Source organism: Salmo salar, chromosome ssa04 (genome assembly GCF_905237065.1).
Source record: "Salmo salar chromosome ssa04, Ssal_v3.1, whole genome shotgun sequence".
Lineage (NCBI taxonomy): Eukaryota > Metazoa > Chordata > Actinopteri > Salmoniformes > Salmonidae > Salmo > Salmo salar.
The window spans coordinates 59538580-59560525 of record NC_059445.1 but is presented as its reverse complement, the minus strand read 5'-3'; the positions used below and the strand labels follow the sequence as shown (position 1 = coordinate 59560525).

General features: G+C 40.3%; 1 protein-coding gene across 2 annotated transcripts in view; it reads right to left on the bottom strand.

The window, feature by feature from the left end:
* Nucleotides 1–19208, bottom strand: part of LOC106603471 (collagen alpha-1(XXVI) chain) — an 80181-nt gene extending 60973 nt beyond the window's left edge. Inside the window, exons 1-3 of one of the 2 annotated variants that reach the window (XM_014197201.2) lie at nucleotides 18755–19207; nucleotides 17819–17941; nucleotides 16245–16348 (exon numbers count right to left, since the gene is read on the bottom strand). In XM_014197201.2, coding sequence (XP_014052676.1) covers nucleotides 16245–16348; nucleotides 17819–17941; nucleotides 18755–18915 — 388 coding nt within the window. In that variant the 5' untranslated portion in view covers nucleotides 18916–19207. Of the gene's footprint in view, nucleotides 1–16244; nucleotides 16349–17818; nucleotides 17942–18754 lie in introns of both variants that reach the window. The other variant, XM_014197202.2, reaches the window with a different exon arrangement.
* Between the last annotated feature and the right edge of the window lie 2738 nt (nucleotides 19209–21946).

The following is a 21946-nucleotide window of genomic DNA, read 5'->3' as shown; positions in this document are numbered from 1 at the left end:
CCAAAAGTTAAGCAAAGATTGAAAAAGACACCTTTGTTTCCACTACATTTGATCATATCTTATGAGACTGGCTGAAATGCATCTATGCAAAGACATTAATTCTGACTCAAATAGGGTCAATAGCAATTGAAAAAATGTAAAGCTGCTGACATATTCAACATTATAACCTTAACTTTTTCAAAATGTTGTTGCCTTACAGCCTGAATTTAAAATGTATTATATTGAGATTTTTTTGTCACTGGCCTACACACAATACCCCATAATGTCAAAGTGGAAATGAATAACTGTATAAAAAATGAAAGCTGAAATGTCTTGAGTCAATAAGTATTCAACCCCTTTGTTATGGCAAGACTAAATAAGTTCAGGAATAAACATTTGCTTAACAAGTGACAATAAACTGCATGGACTTCAATATCCCTTTGAACATGGTGAAGTTATTAATTCAAATCAAATCAAATTTTATTAGTCGCCTTACAGTGAAATGCTTACTTATGAGCCCCTAACAAACAGTGCAGTTTCAAAAAAATACGGCTAAGAATAAGAGATAAAAGGGTCTGAATAGTTATGTAAATAAGGTATTTCTGTTTTCACAGTTAATAATTGTGCAAACATTTCTACAAATCTGTTTTCACTCTGTCCTTTTGGGGTATTGTGTGTAGATTGATGAGGAAAAAATGTAATTTAATCCATTTTAGAATAAGGCTGTAAAGTAACAAAATGTGGAAAAAGTTTGAAGGGTTTGAATACTTTCCGAATGCACTGTATGTGAGAATAATGTGGACATTGCCTGACTAAATAGATTGGATGCTTGCAGTGCAAATTTTATGTAGCCTATGTGGCCGATGCAGGCACACATAATAAATCCATGAATAGCAGTAGCATTAATCTCAACATCACTGTTTTTATCGTTAGAAAATGACCAGGTTCCTTTTGGGGATAGGGGGCAGTATTGGGGATAGGGGGCAGTATTTGCACGGCCGGATAAAAAACGTACCCGATTTAATCTGGTTACTACTCCTGCCCAGTAACTAGAATATGCATATAATTACTAGATTTGGATAGAAAACACCCTAAAGTTTCTAAAACTGTTTGAATGGTGTCTGTGAGTATAACAGAACTCATATGGCAGTCAAAACCCTGAGACAAATCCTGACAGGAAACTGAAATCTGATGTGTGGATATCACTTCAAACATTTGCCATTGAAACACACAGGGGCTTGTGAATCATTTAGCACTTCCTAAGGCTTCCACTAGATGTCCCCAGTCTTTACAAAGTGTTTTGAGTCTCCTACTATCAAAATTGACTGAAAGAGAGGCTGTGGAACTTGGTCACAGGGGATGGGCCATTACCATTGTGACGTCGGCGCCCATGGGTACTCTCCCTTTTCGAAACGTTTTGAAAGACAATGAAACCAGTGTGATTTCCCAGTAAAGTTATTTTTAAATCTGGCAAAGCGATGGCATTCAAGACATGTTAATCTATAAGTCTTTGAATGACAATATTACATTTTAACAATGTTTTCGAATAGTAATTTTGTAAATTGTAGCGCTAATTCACCGGAAGCATTTGAGGGAAAAGATTTTCTGAACGTCATGCGCCGATGTAAAATGCTGTTTTTATATATAAATATGAACTTTATCGAACAGAAAATGCATGTGTTGTGTAACATGATGTCCTAGGAGTGTCATCTGATGAAGGTTGTCAAAGGTTAGTGCTGCATTTAGCTGTGTTTTGGGTATTTGTGATGCATGCTAGTTGCTTTGAAAATGGCTGTGTGATTATTTCTGGCTGGGTACTCTGCTGACATAATCTAATGTTTTGCTTTTGCTGTAAAGCCTTTTTGAAATCGGACAACGTGGTTCGATTCAGGAGAGGTGTATCTATAAAACGGTGTAAAATAGTCATATGTTTGAGAAATTGAAGTTATAGCATTTATGAGGTTTTGCATTTAGCGCGACGCGATTCCACTCGCTGTTGATTAGGGTGGGACGCAAGCGTCCCACTGGCCCAGACAGGTTAATGGAAGGATTTGTATGGAAAGCCAATACCGCAACAGATAGCGCAAACCCTACAAATTAAGTGGCAGAAAACAAAACAAAAGTGGCCAAATCTCTCACAAAAACAGATAAATTAAATCACGGATAATTATAAGGGAGCAGGACAACTTAGAAATTGGCTACAATAATTTCAAGCACCAAATTAAGTAAATGTCTGATTGTCAAGGTAGGCCTATTTCAGTAGTTTAATTTCTGAGCTCCAAATAAAGGTCAAGTAGGCTACTTCAAGCCCCTTGTATCATTTAAAATTGCAGGTGTAACATGGAAAACCAAATGTATTTGTCATGTCATTTCATTACCAGATCATGTTGTGAATAAGCCCACTAGGCTATGTAATTTGTTGTCATTATATCCAGCATAATTAATAGAAAGAGTGTTGGGTGTTGCGCAATAGTCTATCCTACACAGTTGCGCACAGTAGACTCGGTGTCCAATACAAAGCACAAAAACATAAAAGAATTACCTTTATTGCTTTCTCTGTTAAATCTAACGAGGCCCTGCTGTAAATCAACCAGACAACAACAGATGATCAACCTCAATTCGCAAGGGATATTAGATCCAATGTGGACCCAGGCACAACCGGCTTAACATTTTAGTAATTTAGCAGCTGCTCTTATCCAGCGAGTGTATACATTTTCATACTTTTTTTTGACTGGTCCTGGGAATACAACCCACAATCCTGGCGTTGCAAGCGTCATGCTCTACCAACTGAGCCACATGGCATAGGCTCAGTGGCGGTCGGTGCCTTTAAGATGCGGGAGGACAATTATTTTTTTTTTTTTTATGAGCATGAACTTATTTCTATTACAGCATATTGGATGTCTGTCATTAATATTCTATTCATCCAGTTCAATGTAACATCGATAGGTTTGGGCTACTACATGATACTCAAAATGTCCCTATACCCATCATGAGGTTGCTACAACCTAACCCAGTGGTTCCCAACCTTTTTTGGTTACTGTACCACCAACTGAATTTTGGTGGTACATGAGTACCCCCCTCATGTACATTTTACCATTAGGCCTATGGTCTCATGAGTCTTCTCAAGAACCCCGTGTGGATAGGTAAAGTTTGAGTAGTCTAAACTAGCTAGCTGCATTTGCTAGCTAAGTAAGTGAAAGAGGAAAAAAATGACAAAATGTCTCTCTCTCTCTCTCTCTTGCTTCTTATTTTTTGAAGAAATTAATTTGTTCAAAATTGTTTAACTATTGTCTTTCTCTTTCAGTCAACTACGTACCACATGTTATGCTTTCAGCACTAGGTTCATTTTCTGATACTTTGATTCGGTGGACAACATGTCAGTTCATGCTGCAAGAGCTCTGATAGGTTGGAGGACGTCCTCCGGAAGTTATCATAATTTCTGTGTAAGTCTATGGAAGGGGGTGACAACCATGAGCCTCCTAGGTTTTGTATTTAAGTCAATGTTCCCTGAGGAGGATGGAAGCTAGCTGTCCTCCAGATACACCGTGGTGCTACAGTGCTGTTGAGGCTACTGTAGACCTTCTTTGCAAAACAGTGTTTTAATCAATTATTTGGTGACATAAGAATATATTTCGTATAGTTATCTAAAAAGGATCACTTTTCAATGTTTCAATAATTTAATTTTTATAAATGGATGGTCCTTCCCTTCCTCTGAGGAGGAGCCTCCACTGCGTAGACTAATTAAACAGCTCAACACCAAATGCGCATCCAACAAGTATTTTGCATAATTATTGAAGAACCACATTAATTACATTATCATTAAAGTTTTAAGTATCAAGGTAAGGTGACTCTTTCGGTTATTTATTTTGGATTTGTGTGCCCATGAAAACTGTTTTCACCACATAACATAAGGAGACACAAAATGTTACATAGTGACACTGCATTTCTGAGATTTCTATACAAAAAACTGTCTGACAGCTAGATCCAGGATTCTTACAGGGTTCAAGATAAATGTTACATTTAACTGATGAATACTTAATATGATATAACAACAACTTACACTGCCATAAATGCAAGGACAGAAAAGTACTGTTTTATGTCACACAATTTTGAACAAATCTGTCAAGACACCAACCACGATAAAGGATTAAACATACAGTTGAAGTCGGAAGTTTACATACACTTAGGTTGGAGTCATTAAATTCACTGTACCGCAACTCCAGTGGGTCAGAGGTTTACATACACTAAGTTTACTGTGCCTTTAAACAGCTTGGAAAATTCCAGAAAATTATGTCATGGCTTTAGAAGCTTCTGATAGGCTAATTGACATCATTTGAGTCAATTGGAGGTGTACCTGTGGATGTATTTCACGGCCTACCTTCAAACTCAGTGCCTCTTTGCTTGACATCATGCAAAAATCAAAAGATATCAGACCTCAGAAAAAAATTGTAGACCTCCACACGTCTGGTTCATCCTTGGGAGCAATTTCCAAACACTTGAAGGCACCACGTTCATCTGTACCTAAAATAGTACGCAAGTATAAACACCATGGGACCACGCAGCCGTCACACCGCTCAGGAAGGAGATGCGTTCTGTCTCCTAGAGATGAACGTACTTTGGTGCGAAAAGTGCAAATCAATCCCAGAACAACAGCAAAGGACCTTGTGAAGATGCTGGAGGAAACGGGTACAAAAGTAAAACGAGTCCTATCTCGACATAACCTGAAAGGCCGTTCAGCAAGGAAGAAGCCACTGCTTCAAAACCGCCATAAAAAAGCCAGACTATGGTTGGCAACTGCACATGGGGACAAAGATCGTACTTTTTGGAGAAATGTCCTCTGGTCTGATGAAACAAAAATATAACTGTTTGGCCATAATGACAATCGTTGTGTTTGGAGGAAAAGGGGGAGGCTTGCAAGCCGAAGAACACCATCCCAACCGTGAAGCACGGGGGTGGCAGCATCATGTTGTGGGGATGCTTTGCTGCAGGAGGGACTGGTGCACTTCACAAAATAGATGGCATCATGAGGCAGGAAAATTATGTGGATATATTGAAGCAACATCTCAAGACATCAGTCAGGAAGTTAAAGCTTGGTCGCAAATGGGTCTTCCAAATGGATAATGACCCCAAGCATACTTCCAAAGTTGTGGCAAAATGGCTTAAGGACAACAAAGTCAAGGTATTGGAGTGGCCATCACAAAGCCCTAACCTCAATCCTATAGAATATTTGTGGGCAGAACTGAAAAAGCGTGTGTGAGCAAGGAGGCCTACAAACCTGACTCAGTTACACCAGCTCTGTCAGGAGAAATGGGCCAAAGTTCACCCAACTTATTGTGGGAAGCTTGTGGAAGGCTACCTGAAACGTTTGACCCAAGTTAAACAATTTAAAGGCAATGCTACCAAATACTAATTGAGTGTATGTAAACTTCTGACCCACTGGGAATGTGATGAAAGAAATAAAAGCTGAAATAAATCATTCTCTCTACTATTATTCTGACATTTCACATTCTTAAAATAAAGTGGTGATCCTAACTGACCTAAGAAGTCCTGACCATAGTAAGCTGTTATTTTGGTAGAGTAGGTCAGGGTGTGACAGGGGGGTTTTCGAGTTTAGTTTTTCTATGTTTTCAGGTTCTAGTTTTGTATTTCTATGTTGGGGTTTTGTTTGGGATGATCTCCAATTAAAGGCAGCTGGTCCTCGTTGTCTCTAATTGGAGATCATATTTAAGTTGGGGTTTGTGGGAGATTATCTTTGAGTCAGTGTATGTTTCACCTCTGCGTCACGGTTTGTTGTTTTTGTCAATCAGTTTATTTACGTAGTTTCACAGTGTATGTGGAACGACACACACGCTGCACTTTGGTCCGCTCCTCTTTACTACAGCCGTGACAGACAGGGAATTTGTACTAGGATTAATGTCATTGTGAACAACTGAGTTTAAATGTATTTGGCTAAGGTGTATGTAAACTTCTGACTTCAACTGTAGGTTTTAAATCAACTTGTGAATTTGATTGAATACAGCTACAATATGGGAGAGGGGCTCCCTCTGTATGATCCCTCCTTATATCTTGATGTAATGACATGATAAAAAATTGCCAGATAAACCCTAGTTTATATAAAAATGTATGTTATTTTCAATAAATTTGCAAAAATGAATAAACATTTTTTTTCTTCCACTTTGTCATTATGGGGTATTGTGTGTAGATGGGTGGATAAAAAAATCTATTGAATCCATTTTGAATTCAGGTTGTAACAGCAAAATGTGGAATAAGTTAAAGGGTATGAATACTTACTGAAGGCACTGTATCTGACAGTCACTCTATTGTCAGAGCCAGTGATTTGTGTACAATTTCACTTAGTTAGCTACTATACAAACGTCATTCTGTTACATGCATGACCACGTTTCTACCATGATACATAATTCAATTAGCCAGTACTTTGTCAGTGTAAGGGGTATTTGGTTGCACCTGGAATTCAAGCTACTGACTCATACCACAGAATTACACTGAGAGAGGTATATTACGGGTGCTTCCCAGGGATATCGCACTGCCTTACAGTCTGTGCTTTCTCTGCTTGATTCAACCTTCAAGGGACAGTTCACTCAAAATTCACGTTTTGACATAAAGTCGCAATAGAACAGAATAGAAAAAGTATGTAAAATTACTGCGCTCCCTTTGCAATATCTTTGGTGTCCACATGGGGTGGGAATGAAGACACCGCATCAAAGAAAGTAGAAAACACCTTAAACTAAGTGCTTCTGCTGTAGATGATGAATAATTGAATCCAAGCAAAGTGGCCAGATGTTCTCAAGCCCTGCTGTAAAAGCAAGGGGACCCCTCTTTCAAAGACTTATCATCCAAATCCTTCCTTTGGTCACAACAAAGGCTGTGGTTGGTTTTTCTGGGTCTCATTCCTTCTGTTGACAAACAAATTCCAGGCTGGTCTACCAGCCCTCCATAAGTCAGGTCTGCTGCCAGTCAGAGCAAAACGCAGACAGACAGATGCAGTTCAGGGCCATGCCAATGGCTCACCTCACAAGCTCCCGTCCTTTAGCTGACGACGCGCTTCAAGTCAGCCAGGTCAGAGCCATTGGGGTACATGTCTAAATGTCTGTTTGAAGGGTGTTTTGGGGTGTCTGGAATAGTTTACAGTACGTTCTTAGACTCTCCTGACAATAGTTGTGCTCCTGGAATAACAATAAAAATGTTTATGGGTACTTGTAGATTAATCATTTTAGCATGTGATGTCTCTGTTCTTAGTCTCCTCAGATGCACACTTGCTTGGTTTTTCTGAAGTTCAGACTCTCACTATGGGGATGATTTGCTTCCTTTGCTTGGTGAGTAGGGAGATCTGGATAATTGATGATGCACTGGAGGAAAGTAATCAGCTTATTCCCTACTGTGGATCCAAGGAACCTGTCATCATATACAGTGCCTTCAGAAAGTATTCATACCCCTTGACTTATTCCACGTTACAGCCTGAATTCAAAATTGATTAAATCAAGAACAAAAAATTCACCCATCTACACACAATACCCCATAATGACAAAATGAAAACATGTTTATAGACAATATTCCAAATGTATTGAAAATGAAATACAGAAATATCTAATTTACATAAGTATTCACACCCCTGAGTCAGTACTTTGTAGAAGCACCTTTGGCAGTGATTACAGCTGTGAATATTTCTGGGTAAGTCTTTAAGAAATTTCCATACCTGGATTGTGCAACATTTGCACGTTATCATTTTCAAAATTCTTCAAGCTCTGTCAAATTGGTTGTTGAACATTGTTAAACAACAATTTAGAGGTCATAGATTTTCAAGTAGATTTAAATCAAAACTTTAACTCGGCCATTCAGGAACATTCACTGTGTTCTTGGTAAGCAGTTTAGATTTGGCCTTGTGTTTTTACTGTCCTGCTGAAAGAGGAATTCCTGTTCCCAGTGTCTGGTGGAATGCAGACTGAACCAGGTTTTTCTGCTGGATTTTGCCTATGCTTACTTTTTTATCCTGAAAAACTCCTCAGTCCTTAACGATTACAAGCATTCCCAAAATATGATGCAAACACCACTATGCTTGAAAATATGGAGAGTGGTATTCAGTAATGTGTTGTATTGGAATTGCCCCAAACATAATGCTTTTTAGTCAGGACAAAAAGTGAATTGCTTTGCCACATTTTTTGCAGTATTACTTTAGTGCCTTGTTGTAAACAGGATACACGTTTTGTTAAACACTATTATTGCACACAGGGTGAGTCCATGCAACTTATTATGTGACTTCTTAAGCACATTTTTACTCCTGAACGTATTGCTTGAAAACGTATTTAGCTTGCCATAACAAAGGGGTTGAATACTTATTGGCTCGAGACATTTCAGGTTTACATTTTTTATTAATTTGTTAAAAAAAATTAAAATAGAAAAACATAATTCCTCTTTGACATTATGAGGTATTGTGTGTAGGCCAGTGATTTAACACAGCAAAATGTGTAAAAAGTCATGGGGTGTAAATACTTTCTGAAGGCACTGTAAATGCACGTCGATGCAGCAATCTTTTTTGACCAGGATAGTTTGTGTTGGTATTGATATGTAGGATATGTGTGCCTTATACATTTTTTATTTAGATTTTTTATTGATGTAGTTAAGTCCTTGAGCTGTTCTTGTCTATTAATGTTCTATATTATGTCATGTTTCATGTTTTGTGTGGAACCCAGGAAGAGTAGCTTCTGCTTTTGCAACAGCTAATGGGAATCCTAAGAAAAATCAATACCAATCCTAAATTGATCACTTGAGTTCCCTGATGACATTTTGGAATCAGGGTAATAAATGATAACCTTTTGACCGCTGACAAATTGTGCATGAATAATAGCATTACCAAATGCATACGCTAATGTGATATCTAGTAATACCGCTGAACAGTAATTTGTTATGGTCACTTAAAATACAGGCCAGGGAGTATCAATCAAATAAGAATCATGCCAAATTCAGCAAATAACAATTCACTACAAAGTCTTGGTTTTAGAGGAGGAAAGCAAATGATTGTGGCAGCTTTCTCAAGCCCCTGTCATGAAAGCCATAGAAGCAGAACAAAAACAGTCAAGTGAAATATTACAGACCCAATCACCTACTCATTCAAAGGTTTTTCTTTATTTTTTACATTGTAGAATAATAGTGAAGAAATGAAAACTATGAAATAACACATATGAGATCATGTAGTAACCCAGAAAAGTGTTAAACAAATCAAAATATATTTTAGATTTTAGATTATTCAAAGTAGCCACCCTTTACATTGATGACAGCGCTGCACACTCTTGGCATTCTCTCAACCAGCTTCACCTGGAATGCTTTTCCTACAGTCTTGAAGGAGTTCCCACATATGCTGAGCACTTGTTGGCTGCTTTTCCTTCACTCAGCTGTCCAACTCATCCCAAACAATCTCAAATGGGTTGAGGTCGGATGATTGTGGAGGCCAGGTCATCTGATGCAGCACTCCATCACTCTCCTTATTGGTCAAATAGCCTTTACGTAGCCTGGAGGTGTGTTGGGTCATTGTCCTGTTGAAAAACAAATGATAGTCCCACTAAGCTCAAACCAGATGGGAGGGCTTATCGCTGCAGAATGCTGTGGTAGCCATGCTGGTTAAGTGTGCCTTGAATTCTAAAGGAATCACCAACAGTGTCACCAGCAAAGCACCCCCACACCTCCTCCTCCATGCTTCGCGGTGGGAAGCACACATGCGGAGATCATCCGTTCACCTACTCTGCTGTAACGGTCGTCGTAGTAAGTGGACCAAAGTGCAGCGGGTTGAGTGCTCATTATATATTTATTTAGAACACTTAAGAAAACAAAACAAGAAAAACCGTACGCACGAACAGGATTACAGGCTAAACACAGCAGTGCAATGACAACTTCCCACAAAACACACCCCTATATATAGGACCTTCAATCAGAGGCAACGAGGAACAGCTGCCTCCAATTGAAGGCCAAATCAATAAACTAAACATAGAACTAAAAAGACTAGAACATAGAAATATACTAACATAGAACATAGCCCAAAAACCCCGGAAAACACTAACCAAACACCCCTTTACATAAACACATCCCGAACCACATAAAACAAATACCCCCCTGCCACGTCCTGACCAAACTACAATAACAAATGACCCCTTTACTGGTCAGAACGTGACATCTGCGTCTCACAAAGAACCAAAAAAATCTCTAATTTGGACTCATCAGACCAAAGGACAGATTTCCACCCGTCTAATGTCCATTGCTCGTATTTCTTGGCCCAAGCAATTCTTTTATTATTATTGGTGTCCTTTACTAGTGATTTTTTCCCCAGCAATTTGACCATGAAGGCCTGATTCACACAGTATCCTCTGAACAGTTGATGTTGAGATGTGTCTGTTACTTGAAATCTGTGAAGCATTTCTTTGGGGTGCAATTTCTGAGGCTGGTAACTGTAATGAACTTATCCTCTGCAGCAGAGGTAACTCTGGGTCTTCCTTTCCTGTGGCGGTCCTCATAAGAGCCAGTTTCATCATAGCGCTTGATGGTTTTTGTGACTGCACTTGAAGAAACTTTCAAAGTTCTTGACATTTTCCAGATGGACTGACCATCATGTCTTAAAGTAATGATGGAATGTCTTTTCTCTTTGCTTATTTGAGCTGTTCTTGCTATAATATGGACTCATATGGTCTTTTACCATATAGGGCTATCTTCTGTATACCACCCCAACCTTGTCAAAACACAACTGATTGGCACAACTGAACATCAAGTTCTTATTGCCAACATGGGCAATACATCTATTGTCTGATTCATTAACAAAGACTGTTTCCTTTCCTTCTGGTTAAAGTCTGACACTTTGATACAAAGGTATTCCACGCACATCCAGGCAAATTTCACAGGTGCAATTGAAGTGTCTGAACCTAATGAAGACCTTATCGTAAAAAATTTGGCACAATATAACTATATTTTTCTTTCTTTCCTATAAAATCTGACAATCGCCATGTTCCTGCAACATGCTCATCTTGACATGGACTGGCAGTCAGGGCCGTTCCAGGCATAAACGGCATAAGCGGTCGCTTAGGGTCCCCTGAGTTCCTTTAATTTAGGAACTCAGTTGGGGTTTCAACTTACTATTGAGAGTAAGAATCGTAGCATGCACCAGGTGCAATTTCAAAGTCACTGACAGTCACTCAATTAGTCGTGTCAGCTAACAATTTTTTATTGGTAGTTAGTCTAGCCAGCTGTCTAAACTTGTAGCAATCATGGCCGAATACTGACTGGCACACAGGGCCAGGGGGCCCGCATTGATTTCGTTAGTCATTTTCACTCAGATACAATATTAACAGGGCATAAGTCATACAAAATGTGCAGAATTGCAGGAAATTTGCTTCAAAACGGCAAACATGTCTCTCCACCCCATGACAAAATGTGTGGAATTGCATGAAATGTGTTATGAATTATTTTATTTTTTTAAACTGCAACATTTTCTCTACGCCCCATGGCAAAATGTGTAGATATTCAGGAAATTAACCATAAAACGTAAATGTTTCTGTCCACCGTCAAGGGGGGGGGGGCACTATAATGTTTTTCCGCTAGGTGGAGGGCCCTCCAGTCAAATCTTGTTTAATGCCCCAAAAGTCTAGAGCCAGCCCTGCTGGCAGTTCATGACAACACTTGCTTATGAAGTCCCATCATATTCTCCCTGTCCAATGTTCCAAAGAGTAGACATCGTGATGACTCTTCTCTTGGCCAGCTGTTTCCATAGGCCAGTGAAATATGGGGTACAGCAGCTGTGCATGCACTACCACAGGCAGCTGGCTGAGTCCCAGCTCTCACATCCACCAGGTTACACACACACACACACACACACACACACACACACACACACACACACACACACACACACACACACACACACACACACACACACACACACACACACACACACACACACACAAACTCAAACGCACAGGGTGGCAGGCTTCAAGGCCAGATAACACACCAGCCGCCCAGTGCATGACGACAACTTGAGGCATCACAACCCGGAGCCTGAAACAACAAGGATGCGCTGGTTTCGATTAATGTCGTGCTCCCTGGGAGCGAACACTCTCTGAAACGACTGTGTCGATAGAGTGGGAGGGAAAAGACCTCCTATTCCCAGATGATGTCATTTCTTTACCTCAGAAGCAAATGCTTTCGGGATGAAGATGGGGAAGTCCTGTGGGTCTTGCCACATAAGTGGGATGACTTCTGCAACTGTGGTTTGCCTATCCAGGGATAACAATGCCTCCTGAGCACTGACCCTGGGGTGCTTTGCTTCAACAGCTCTTTGCACTTTTTCAAGTCACAATGGAGTTTTGCAACAGGTATGTGTACAGTGAACGTGTACGGCTTCAACTGCTCATTTTCCAGGAATACACATTCTACTTTTCATACAGGCTACAAATCTCTAGTCTCTGCATTTCCATCTCCTCTCTTTCTCTGTTGCTTTATACCTATACAGTGCCTTCAGAAAGTATTCACACCCCTTGACTTTTTCCACATTTTGTTGTGTTACAGCCTGAATTTAAAATGGAATAAATTTAGCTTTTTGTCACTGGCCTACACACAATACCCCATAATGTCAAAGTGGAATTAATATTTTCAAAATGTTTACAAATGAATAAAAAATGAAAAGCTGAAATGTCTTCGAGTCAGTAAGTATTCAACCCCTTTGTTACGGCCTAAATAAGTTGAGGAGTATAAATGTGCTTAACAAGTCACAAAATAAGTTGCATGGACTCACTCTGTGTGCAATAATAGTGTTTAACATGATTTTTGAACAATTACTTAATCTTTGTACCCCACTGTATAAAGTCCCTCAGCTGAACAGTGAATTTCAAACAGAGATTCAACCACAAAGACCAGGGAGGTTATCCAATGCCTCGCAAAGAAGGGCACCTATTGGTAGATGGGTAAAAATAAAAACTGCAGACATTGAATATCCCTTTGAGTATGTTGAAGTTACTAAATACACTTTGTATGGTGTGTCAATACACCCGGTCACTACAAAGATACAGGTGTACTTCCAAAGTCAGTTGCCGGAGAGGAAGGACACTGCTCAGGGATTTCACCAATGGTGACTTTAAAACAGTTACATAGTTTAATGGCTGTGATAGGAGAAAACTGAGGATGGATCAACATCATTGTAGTTACTCCACAATACTAACCTAATTGACAGAGTGAAAATAAGGAATCCTCTACAGATAACTAGGCACTAAAGTAATACTGCAAAAAATGTGTTTTGTTTGGGGCAAATCCAATACAACACATTACTGAGTACCACTCTCCATGTTTTCAAGCAGTGACCATGGCTGCATCATGTTATGATATGCTTGTAATCGTTAAGGACTGGGAAGTTTTTCAGGATAAAAAATAAACGGAAGGGAGCTAAGCACAGGCAAAATCCTTTCGAAAAAAACCCTGTTCAGTCTGCTTTTAACTAGACACTGGGAGATGAATTCACCTTTCAGCAGGACAATAACCTAAAACATAAGGCCAATTCTACGCTGGAGTTGCTTAACAAGAAGACAGTGAATGTTCCTGAGTGGCCGAGTTACAGTTTTGACTTAAATCTACTTGAAAATCTATGGCAAGACTTGAAAATGATTGTCTAGGAATGATCAACAATTCATTTGACAGAGCTTGAAGAATTTTTAAAGGAATAATGGGCAAATGTTGCACAATCCAAGTATGGAAAGCTCTTAGAGACTTATGGGTTATTGTGTGTAGATGGGTGAGAAAAATAAATAAATGTAATCTATTTTGAATTCAGGCAGTAACACAACAAAATGTGGAATATGTCAAGGGATGTGAATACTTTCTGAAGGCACTGTATACAGTATGCCATTTAGCAGACACTTTTCTCCATCGCAAAATTTTCGTATGGGTGGCCCCAGCGGGAATTGAATCTACAATCCTGGCAATGCAAGTGCCAATCTCTACCAACTGAGCTTGACAGGACTACTCTCCCATCTCTCCCACAGGACGACAATACATAACTCAAAATTGTGCTGCTGCCAGAGTCCCTCACCTCAAACTGCAACACAGCTACGCTGGAGCTTTCCAGACCGACATTTTATACCTTTGAACATTTTTGAGTCGGATAAATTAGTTTTTTTCTGACTAGCACTAATTTTCTTCACCAAAATAAACAGATCAAGTCATGCATGAAAAATATGATATCTGATTGCCATGGTTGAGATCCTACAGTATAAGGCCTGTGGAGTACACAGCCATGTGAATGACTGCAGAGATGGAGATGTTTGGTGGTGGGACCAGTAGCAGATGTTCATGGCTCAGGGATAAATCCTAACTCATGAGTGCTTGAAGTGCACACAAATCTCCCCATAACAGTGAAGCCATTTGCTTGTGTGAGAGGGTGTGTGTGTGTGTGTGTGTGTGTGTGTGTGTGTGTGTGTGTGTGTGTGTGTGTGTGTGTGTGTGCATGTTATAGAGCTGAACTTCCTGCCATGAGACATCTAATCACTGGGGTTCCTAGTCTGTGAAGACATCCGCTATAACAGAGAGGTGGAGAGTGGCAGAGTTTGTGTAGGGGGGGTAATGGAGGGAATGGGGAAGACAGGGGAGAGTAGGGAGGATTGGTACATTAACAACAGATGGAGCGTATGACCTTGGTTTCCCCTGAAATCCAAAACAAGGCTGGACCCCCAGTAGAACAGACCAGTAGGGCCCGGGGGATCACTATACTGAGGGCCGCCCCACACCGCCACAGTCTGGCTCTGTTTACCCATTCACAGAGAGAGCACTTCCAGTCAGTGAAAGGCCCCTCTCCAGATGGTGTGTGTGTGTGTGTGTGTGTGTGTGTGTGTGTGTGTGTGTGTGTGTGTGTGTGTGTGTGTGTGTGTGTGTGTGTGTGTGTGTGTGTGTGTGTGTGTGTGTAACCGCACAATGACTTGCAAATACAGTACGACAACAACATATTGTTTTTGGTACAATTGTACACTATCAGAGTGCAGCATACTCAGTGGTAGCCAGTGGAACACCAAGATAGAAACAATAGATAGCGATCTCAGTGGTAGCCAGTGGAACACCAAGATAGAAACAATAGATAGCGATCTCAGTGGTAGCCAGTGGAACACCAAGATAGAAACGATAGATAGCGATGCATACAGACAATCTTTGAGAACAACACAGACACAAAAAGCTGAAACCCCTGTGAGGCCATTCTTCATTTAGACTTTGACCCATTACAACTTTATACTGGTATCTGCAAAAACAATTCTGCCATTAACACTCATTTCACATCTTCATAACATTGCTTTCCTTCTGTAAATTGACTCCTCAGAGTCAGCACAGAGGAGGGTCATCGCCGGTCCTATGTTGAACAGAGCTCCAGTCTGAAATGGGGAGCAGAGCCATGTTCTCTGTACTAGACACCAGTCATAAATTAGAGACCTTGGTCTCAATTGGACTCCCTTTAAAAATAAAGGTAAAATTAAATCAATTAAATTAACTCTGAACCACCATATCAGTTACAGAAGAAATACTGTGTCTTGGTCCATTAACCCCTTGCCCGATGTGAACTTACAATAAGGAACATTGTCCCAAGAAAAAGCAGAACAGTGAGTCCAACCAAGAGGGAGGACATGTAAGTAAAATCTGGTTCAGTGAACCAGAACTATCTTCATTACACCACAGTCAGGAGATTAAATAAACAAAACAAACCACAAAAACAAATTGCCCAGTCTAGAATACAGTGCATGAGTGGGTGATGATCGGCCACTGTTTTTCACCCTGTGATTTTGATGTCATACAGTACATAGCAGGGAGTTTAGGATCAAAGAATGTATGAGGTACGCAAGGGGACCACTGTTTTGACTGCAGTGTCCTTGGGGCATTTCTACCTCCAGCTCGCCAGCTCTCTGAGTTTAAAAGGTAGACAGATAGATAGACAGACGAACGGACTGAAGGACGGGCGGACAGACACAGACAGATGTAGGATCTTATTTTGACACAGCAAAATAATCCTCAGCAACAGAATTTGAACGTTTAGTCCATAATGTTGCTTGATCAGTGGTTAGGCAATTAGCTGGCCAAAAGTAGGCTACATGAAAAGTGCAATACTGTTCATATAACCATGTGTTAGTGTGGGTTTTCAGTGAATTTATGTAAATCACGAAGCTCATCTACATTTGCAGGAAAATTGTCAGCATCAAAAGTGATGAAATTAAGATCCTACATCTGTACAGTACTCTACTCACCCTCTTTGCAGTCGTCTCCCAGGAAGCCGGGGCAGCACTTCCACTCCAGTGCTGTCACCTGGCGAAACGTCAGCCTGTAAGTGGGCCGGACCAGGGTCCTGTAACTGAGAGAAGATGATAGTCACTGACGGGCAGCACTGTAGCACTGGGGCACGTGTTCACTTCATAGACATCATTAGAGGTCTTAACACTGACATCAGTAACATTACTGTAGGACAAACCTTCACAGACATCATTAGAGGTCTTAACACTGATGTCAGTAACATTACTGTAGGACAAACCTTCACAGACATCATTAGAGGTCTTAACACTGACATCAGTAACATTACTGTTGGACAAACCTTCACAGACATCATTAGAGGTCTTAACACTGACGTCAGTAACATTACTGTAGGACAAACCTTCACAGACATCATTAGAGGTCTTAACACTGATGTCAGTAACATTACTGTAGGACAAACCTTCACAGACATCATTAGAGGTCTTAACACTGACATCAGTAACATTACTGTTGGACAAACCTTCACAGACATCATTAGAGGTCTTAACACTGACATCAGTAACATTACTGTTGGACAAACCTTCACAGACATCATTAGAGGTCTTAACACTGACATCAGTAACATTACTGTAGGACAAACCTTCACAGACGTCATTCAAATCCTTTACAAGGGAGAGAATACACTGACCTCTTTACACTGGGAATGACTCTAAATCTAAATGTTTAATCCATCTGTAACATAGGGATAAAATAACAATGTCGATCCAAGCTTAACACTATGTCCGAATACCCTGAGTCCATTAAAGTTGTCTTTCTGGAAGACATAGAACAATGGAATGCAACCACACAGTTACAAATCACACACATCTACAGTATATGATAAACGGCTATGGTCTTACATCAGTGTCTTTTCTGGGAGCAATGGCAGACCTGGGAATACTGGAATGGGAATGGGAAAAATCATATTCATATGCCTTAATGGTGTATGACTTGCTGCTCTGCGTGGTGTGCTAGGGAGTAAATCTGCCTTCTTCGACCAACAAACAACTTAACAAAGAGCATTTCCATGGGGTGAATTATCTGTCATTAGACTGTCTGTAGTCAAAGCTGGATGATATAAAAACATCATAATTATGACCCCTTGTGCAACATCCGGCCAGACTCTTGGCCAGCTGAACTGAAACCAGAATCAATGATCTGATCTTTTCCCTTTAAGAATGCTTTGTCTTCAGGAGATGTAGAATTATGAATCTAAAGACACCAAAATGTAGTGGCACCAAAATGTAATGGCACTTGACCCATAGCTATCCTGAAGGCGACTAAGGGAAACCTGGAAATGGTAGCCGCCAAAGCTTTTGGCTCAGCAAGATGGTTTGTTACCATATAGGCTACTGCAACCCATTATGATTTATATCTAGCTTGTGGACATGAGTGTATATTCCCTAAACTCAATATGGGTCCCAGCGCAACACTGAAATCATAACACTTCATGTCTGAAGTTGTAATTGCCGCTGCATGACAATCAATCTGCATGAAAGGCCTGTGGCGGTGAGTGAGTGAATGCCATTCATACCTGATGAGGTTAGAACAGGGTCTTGGCCACCGGCAACTCTGAAACACTCGCTGTACTAGCGTCTCCGTCCCGTTGTGGACCTGGCATGACACAGTCTTCGACACTGTGTACTGACACCAGTTCCTACCAAAGGAGACCACAGGGAGGCAGAGTTTTAGTGTGTGTGTGTGTGTGTGTGTGTGTGTGTGTGTGTGTGTGTGTGTGTGTGTGTGTGTATAATAAAGCATTTTTTTATTGCAATTCTTATTTTATTGAGGAAAACTCTCTGGGAGGTCCGCTTATGTCAATTGAGAAGTTTGGAATATCAGGCCAAATCTAGTAAGACATTAATAAATGTGTTCATATTGTCATAAACTAGTGTTGAGTGACAATGGGCAATTTTTAAGTAGTCTGCTCCATTAATTAATTCCAAACCAAACCAGAGCCACATCTTAATTCTTTGTTTCATTATTGCCAGTACTGCTTTTCATGTAGTTATTCATAGCAGGAATTGAAACAGTTATATACTTTTGGTTACTTCATTCAGAATGCAAATTGTCATGCTCAAGCGTACACAACAAGTTCAAATTTTTTTTACTTGTTTTTTATTTAACTAGGCAAGTCAGTTATTTACTTATTTACAATGACCGCCTACACCGCCAAAACCGGACAACGCTGGGCCAATTGTGCACCGCCCTATGGTACTTCCAATCATGGTCAGTTGTGATACAGCCTGGAATCGAACCAGGGTGTCTCTAGTGACATCTCAAGCACTGAGATGCTGTGCCTTAGACCACTGCGCCACTCGGAGCTCCCCCCCAAAATAGATGTTTCTGCAGATCAGTATATGTTTAACCTTGAACAACAACTTGGAATCATAATAACTTTTCTGATGAATACATGAGTGACTTCATTAGGTTTTCATTTAGGCTACTTATTTGCTTGAGGTCCACTTACCTGCGAGCCGCGTTGGTGCCTGCAAGGGGTCCAGCAGTGTGTTCAGTGTGGATGCGTTGGAATGTCACACTTGGAAACTGATAGACAAACCCGGTCCCTTGTGACAGACTGGGTGAACACATCCAAATACAGAGAAAGCTCAAAATTATTGAAGCTGTCATTGTCTGCGGTTTTATGTTTCCTTTCGAGTGAGAGTTTGAACACTCCCTGTATTGTGAAGTGCATAAAGTTAAGAGACGGGCGTCTTGGGAAAGCAAAGCCGCAGGGAACGAATATATCGTCCTAATTTGTCATTAAAGTAAATTAATTCCATATAAATCTGCAACGTCGTGAGACATTCTGTAGTGTTCTCCCGGTCCCTGCCTTCGTCGTGTTAGGCGTTTGCCTTCCAACTCTGGAGGCGATGTCTACTGTCTGCAGCAGCGTGCGCGCTATAACTCACTGGAGTTTGGAGAGTTCGACGCAAAAACGTTTTTGCGCAGAGCCTATTACTGCTCAGTAATGTAGAACGGATAAAGTTCACCACCATCAACAGAATATATAGTGGTAGGCTAGCTATTAGTTTTACATATATGGAATAGGAAGCCATATCAAACTTTATCCATACATAATTTACGAGGCACCAACATTAACTAACAGGTGCTTAAATTCAAATCAAATATTGATGCAAATCATGTCGGTTTAATTGATCAAAAAGTGTAAAAAGTAGCAATAGATCTGAAGGAAAGAACTAGTATAGGCAGGTAGGGGCTTAGAGTAAGAGTGCATTTACACATTGTTAGATTATACTGGTTGTGAGTATAATCTCCCGTGGGCATATTTGACTTCTGGGTTACAGAGATTACAACTAGTATAATTGTCCCCAACGATGAAGTCGGGGATGGGACTGTGGATCTGTCTCTATCCATTAGTTGGCTATCTTATGGGATATCTCAGACAGCACTGGCACGATTTTGATGAAACTTGGGTGAATGATGTGTCTTGCCATAGAGATCCGGCATTTACAAAAGTACACTGATTGGCCAAAATCGGGAGATAATAATTTTCTTAAATGTGTTAGTCACAGGTGATAACTCAATTGGCCCAAGGTGGCGCTGCATCATTCGTGGGGGATGACATGTTTACTGTTGTCTTGTTCTCACATGAGCAGAATTGTATCATCCTTTTAATGCAGAGGAGGTCGATGGCTGGAACAGTCCCTTGGTCACATCATCAGGATGTCAACGAATTTCTGCAAATGCAAAAACACTGCCATATTTGTGGTATTTTATTAAAAATAATAATACAAAATGTATTTATGAACGCAAGCGTCTACTAAAGAGTCCAGAGGCTTCATCGCCAACAACAACTTGTTTGAGAGAAAACATAAACATCATTCATTGACGAGAGATACTTACGAGCTCAAAGAAACATGTCGCTGGTTTAGGAGGATTCAAGCACTGTTAAGGACAACAAACCCAATCAACAAAACAAACTAAAGCCATTTTGCCAAGCGGTATCAACGATGGCACCAAACCATCCACAAGCAACAGGGCGCGCGTGGAGAGTGGGGAGAGGTTTACTGATATGGATGTTGACTTGTTAAAATCCATCAACGAAAGGCTTGCCAAACTTGATATCTTGGATATATTACAAGAGGACATCAATGCATTATGTGCCAGTCTAGAATTCAGCCAATGTCAGATTGATGAGCTAAGGAAAGAGAACACAGAGCTGAAAGGTACTGTAGACTATATTCGTGGAAAGGTGGAGGTGGTGCAAAGGGCAAACAAACCACTTAAAGAAACCTTGCTTGATGTAGTGTTGAACAATGTGGGACAATCTAATATGTTCAGGGATACCGGAGAATGACAACAGCAGAAGCTGCTAGGACATTGTCCGAGACTTTATGTCTACTCAACTGAAACTGCCCACTGATGTTGTGCGTAATGTCACTTTCTCCAGAGTCCATAGAATGAGTAAGGACTCTGGGAATTGGCCACGGTCTATTATTGCATGTTTTGACAATTTTAAGCAAAAGGAAATGGCGAAGAGCAGGGGCAGAGAACTCAGAAACACTGATTTTGGAATGAATGATCACTTCCCCACAGAGATCAATGAAAGGAGAAAAAAATGTATCCCACCATGAATGAAAAGCGTTGCCTGAATCAACGAGTCTCCATGGTGATGGATAAACTTTACATCAACGGGCAACTGTATCGGGACTCTAGACTAACTCCCTGACATTTTTAATTCTATGTTCAAATCTGAGTTTGTCTGTTGTAGTGTATCATGACAACTTCAACTATAACGAATACATGCTCTATTCATCTCCACAGGGTTGCATATAGCTCAGGTGAATGTACAGTATGTAGCCTTCCTAACAAAATACATGAGGTTTTTAACTTGGTCAACATAAATAATATCCATATTTTAGCTTTGACCGAAACGCATTTAGATTGCATCTGTAAATGATGGGCAAATTAACATGATATTGTCTACTTCGAAGGAATAGGAATGGTGTGGGTGTAGCACTGTACATTCATAATCATATTTTTATAGTATTTATTTATTTAGCCTTTATTTAACTAGGCAAGTCAGTTAAGAACAAATTCTTATTTACTATGAAGGCCTACTAAAAGGCCTCCTGCGGTGATGGGGCCTGGGATTAAAATAAATAAATACAATATAAATATAGGACAAAACACACATCACAACAAGAGAGACAACACTACATAAAGAGAGACCTAAGACAACATAACAAGGCAGCAACACAACAACAACATGGTAACAACACAACATGGTAACAGCACAAAAACACAGTAAAAACATTATTGGGCAAAGTCAACAGCACAAAGGTCAAGAAGGTAGAGACAACAATACATCATACAAAGCAGCCACAACTGTCAGTAAGAGTGTCCATGATTGAGTCTTTGAATAAAGAGATTGAGATAAAACTGTCCAGTTTGAGTGTTTGTTGCAGCTCGTTCCAGTCGCTAGCTGCAGCGAACTGAAAAGAGGAGCGACTCAGGGATGTGTGCGCTTTGGGGACCTTTAACAGAATGTGACTGACAGAACTGGTGTTGTATGTGGAGAATGAGGGCTGCAGTAGATATCTCAGATCACCGGCCTTCTAGCCATCGCCGATCCACTTTTCATTTTCCATTTGTTTTGTCTTTGTTTTACACACCTGGTTTCAATTCCCCAATTACA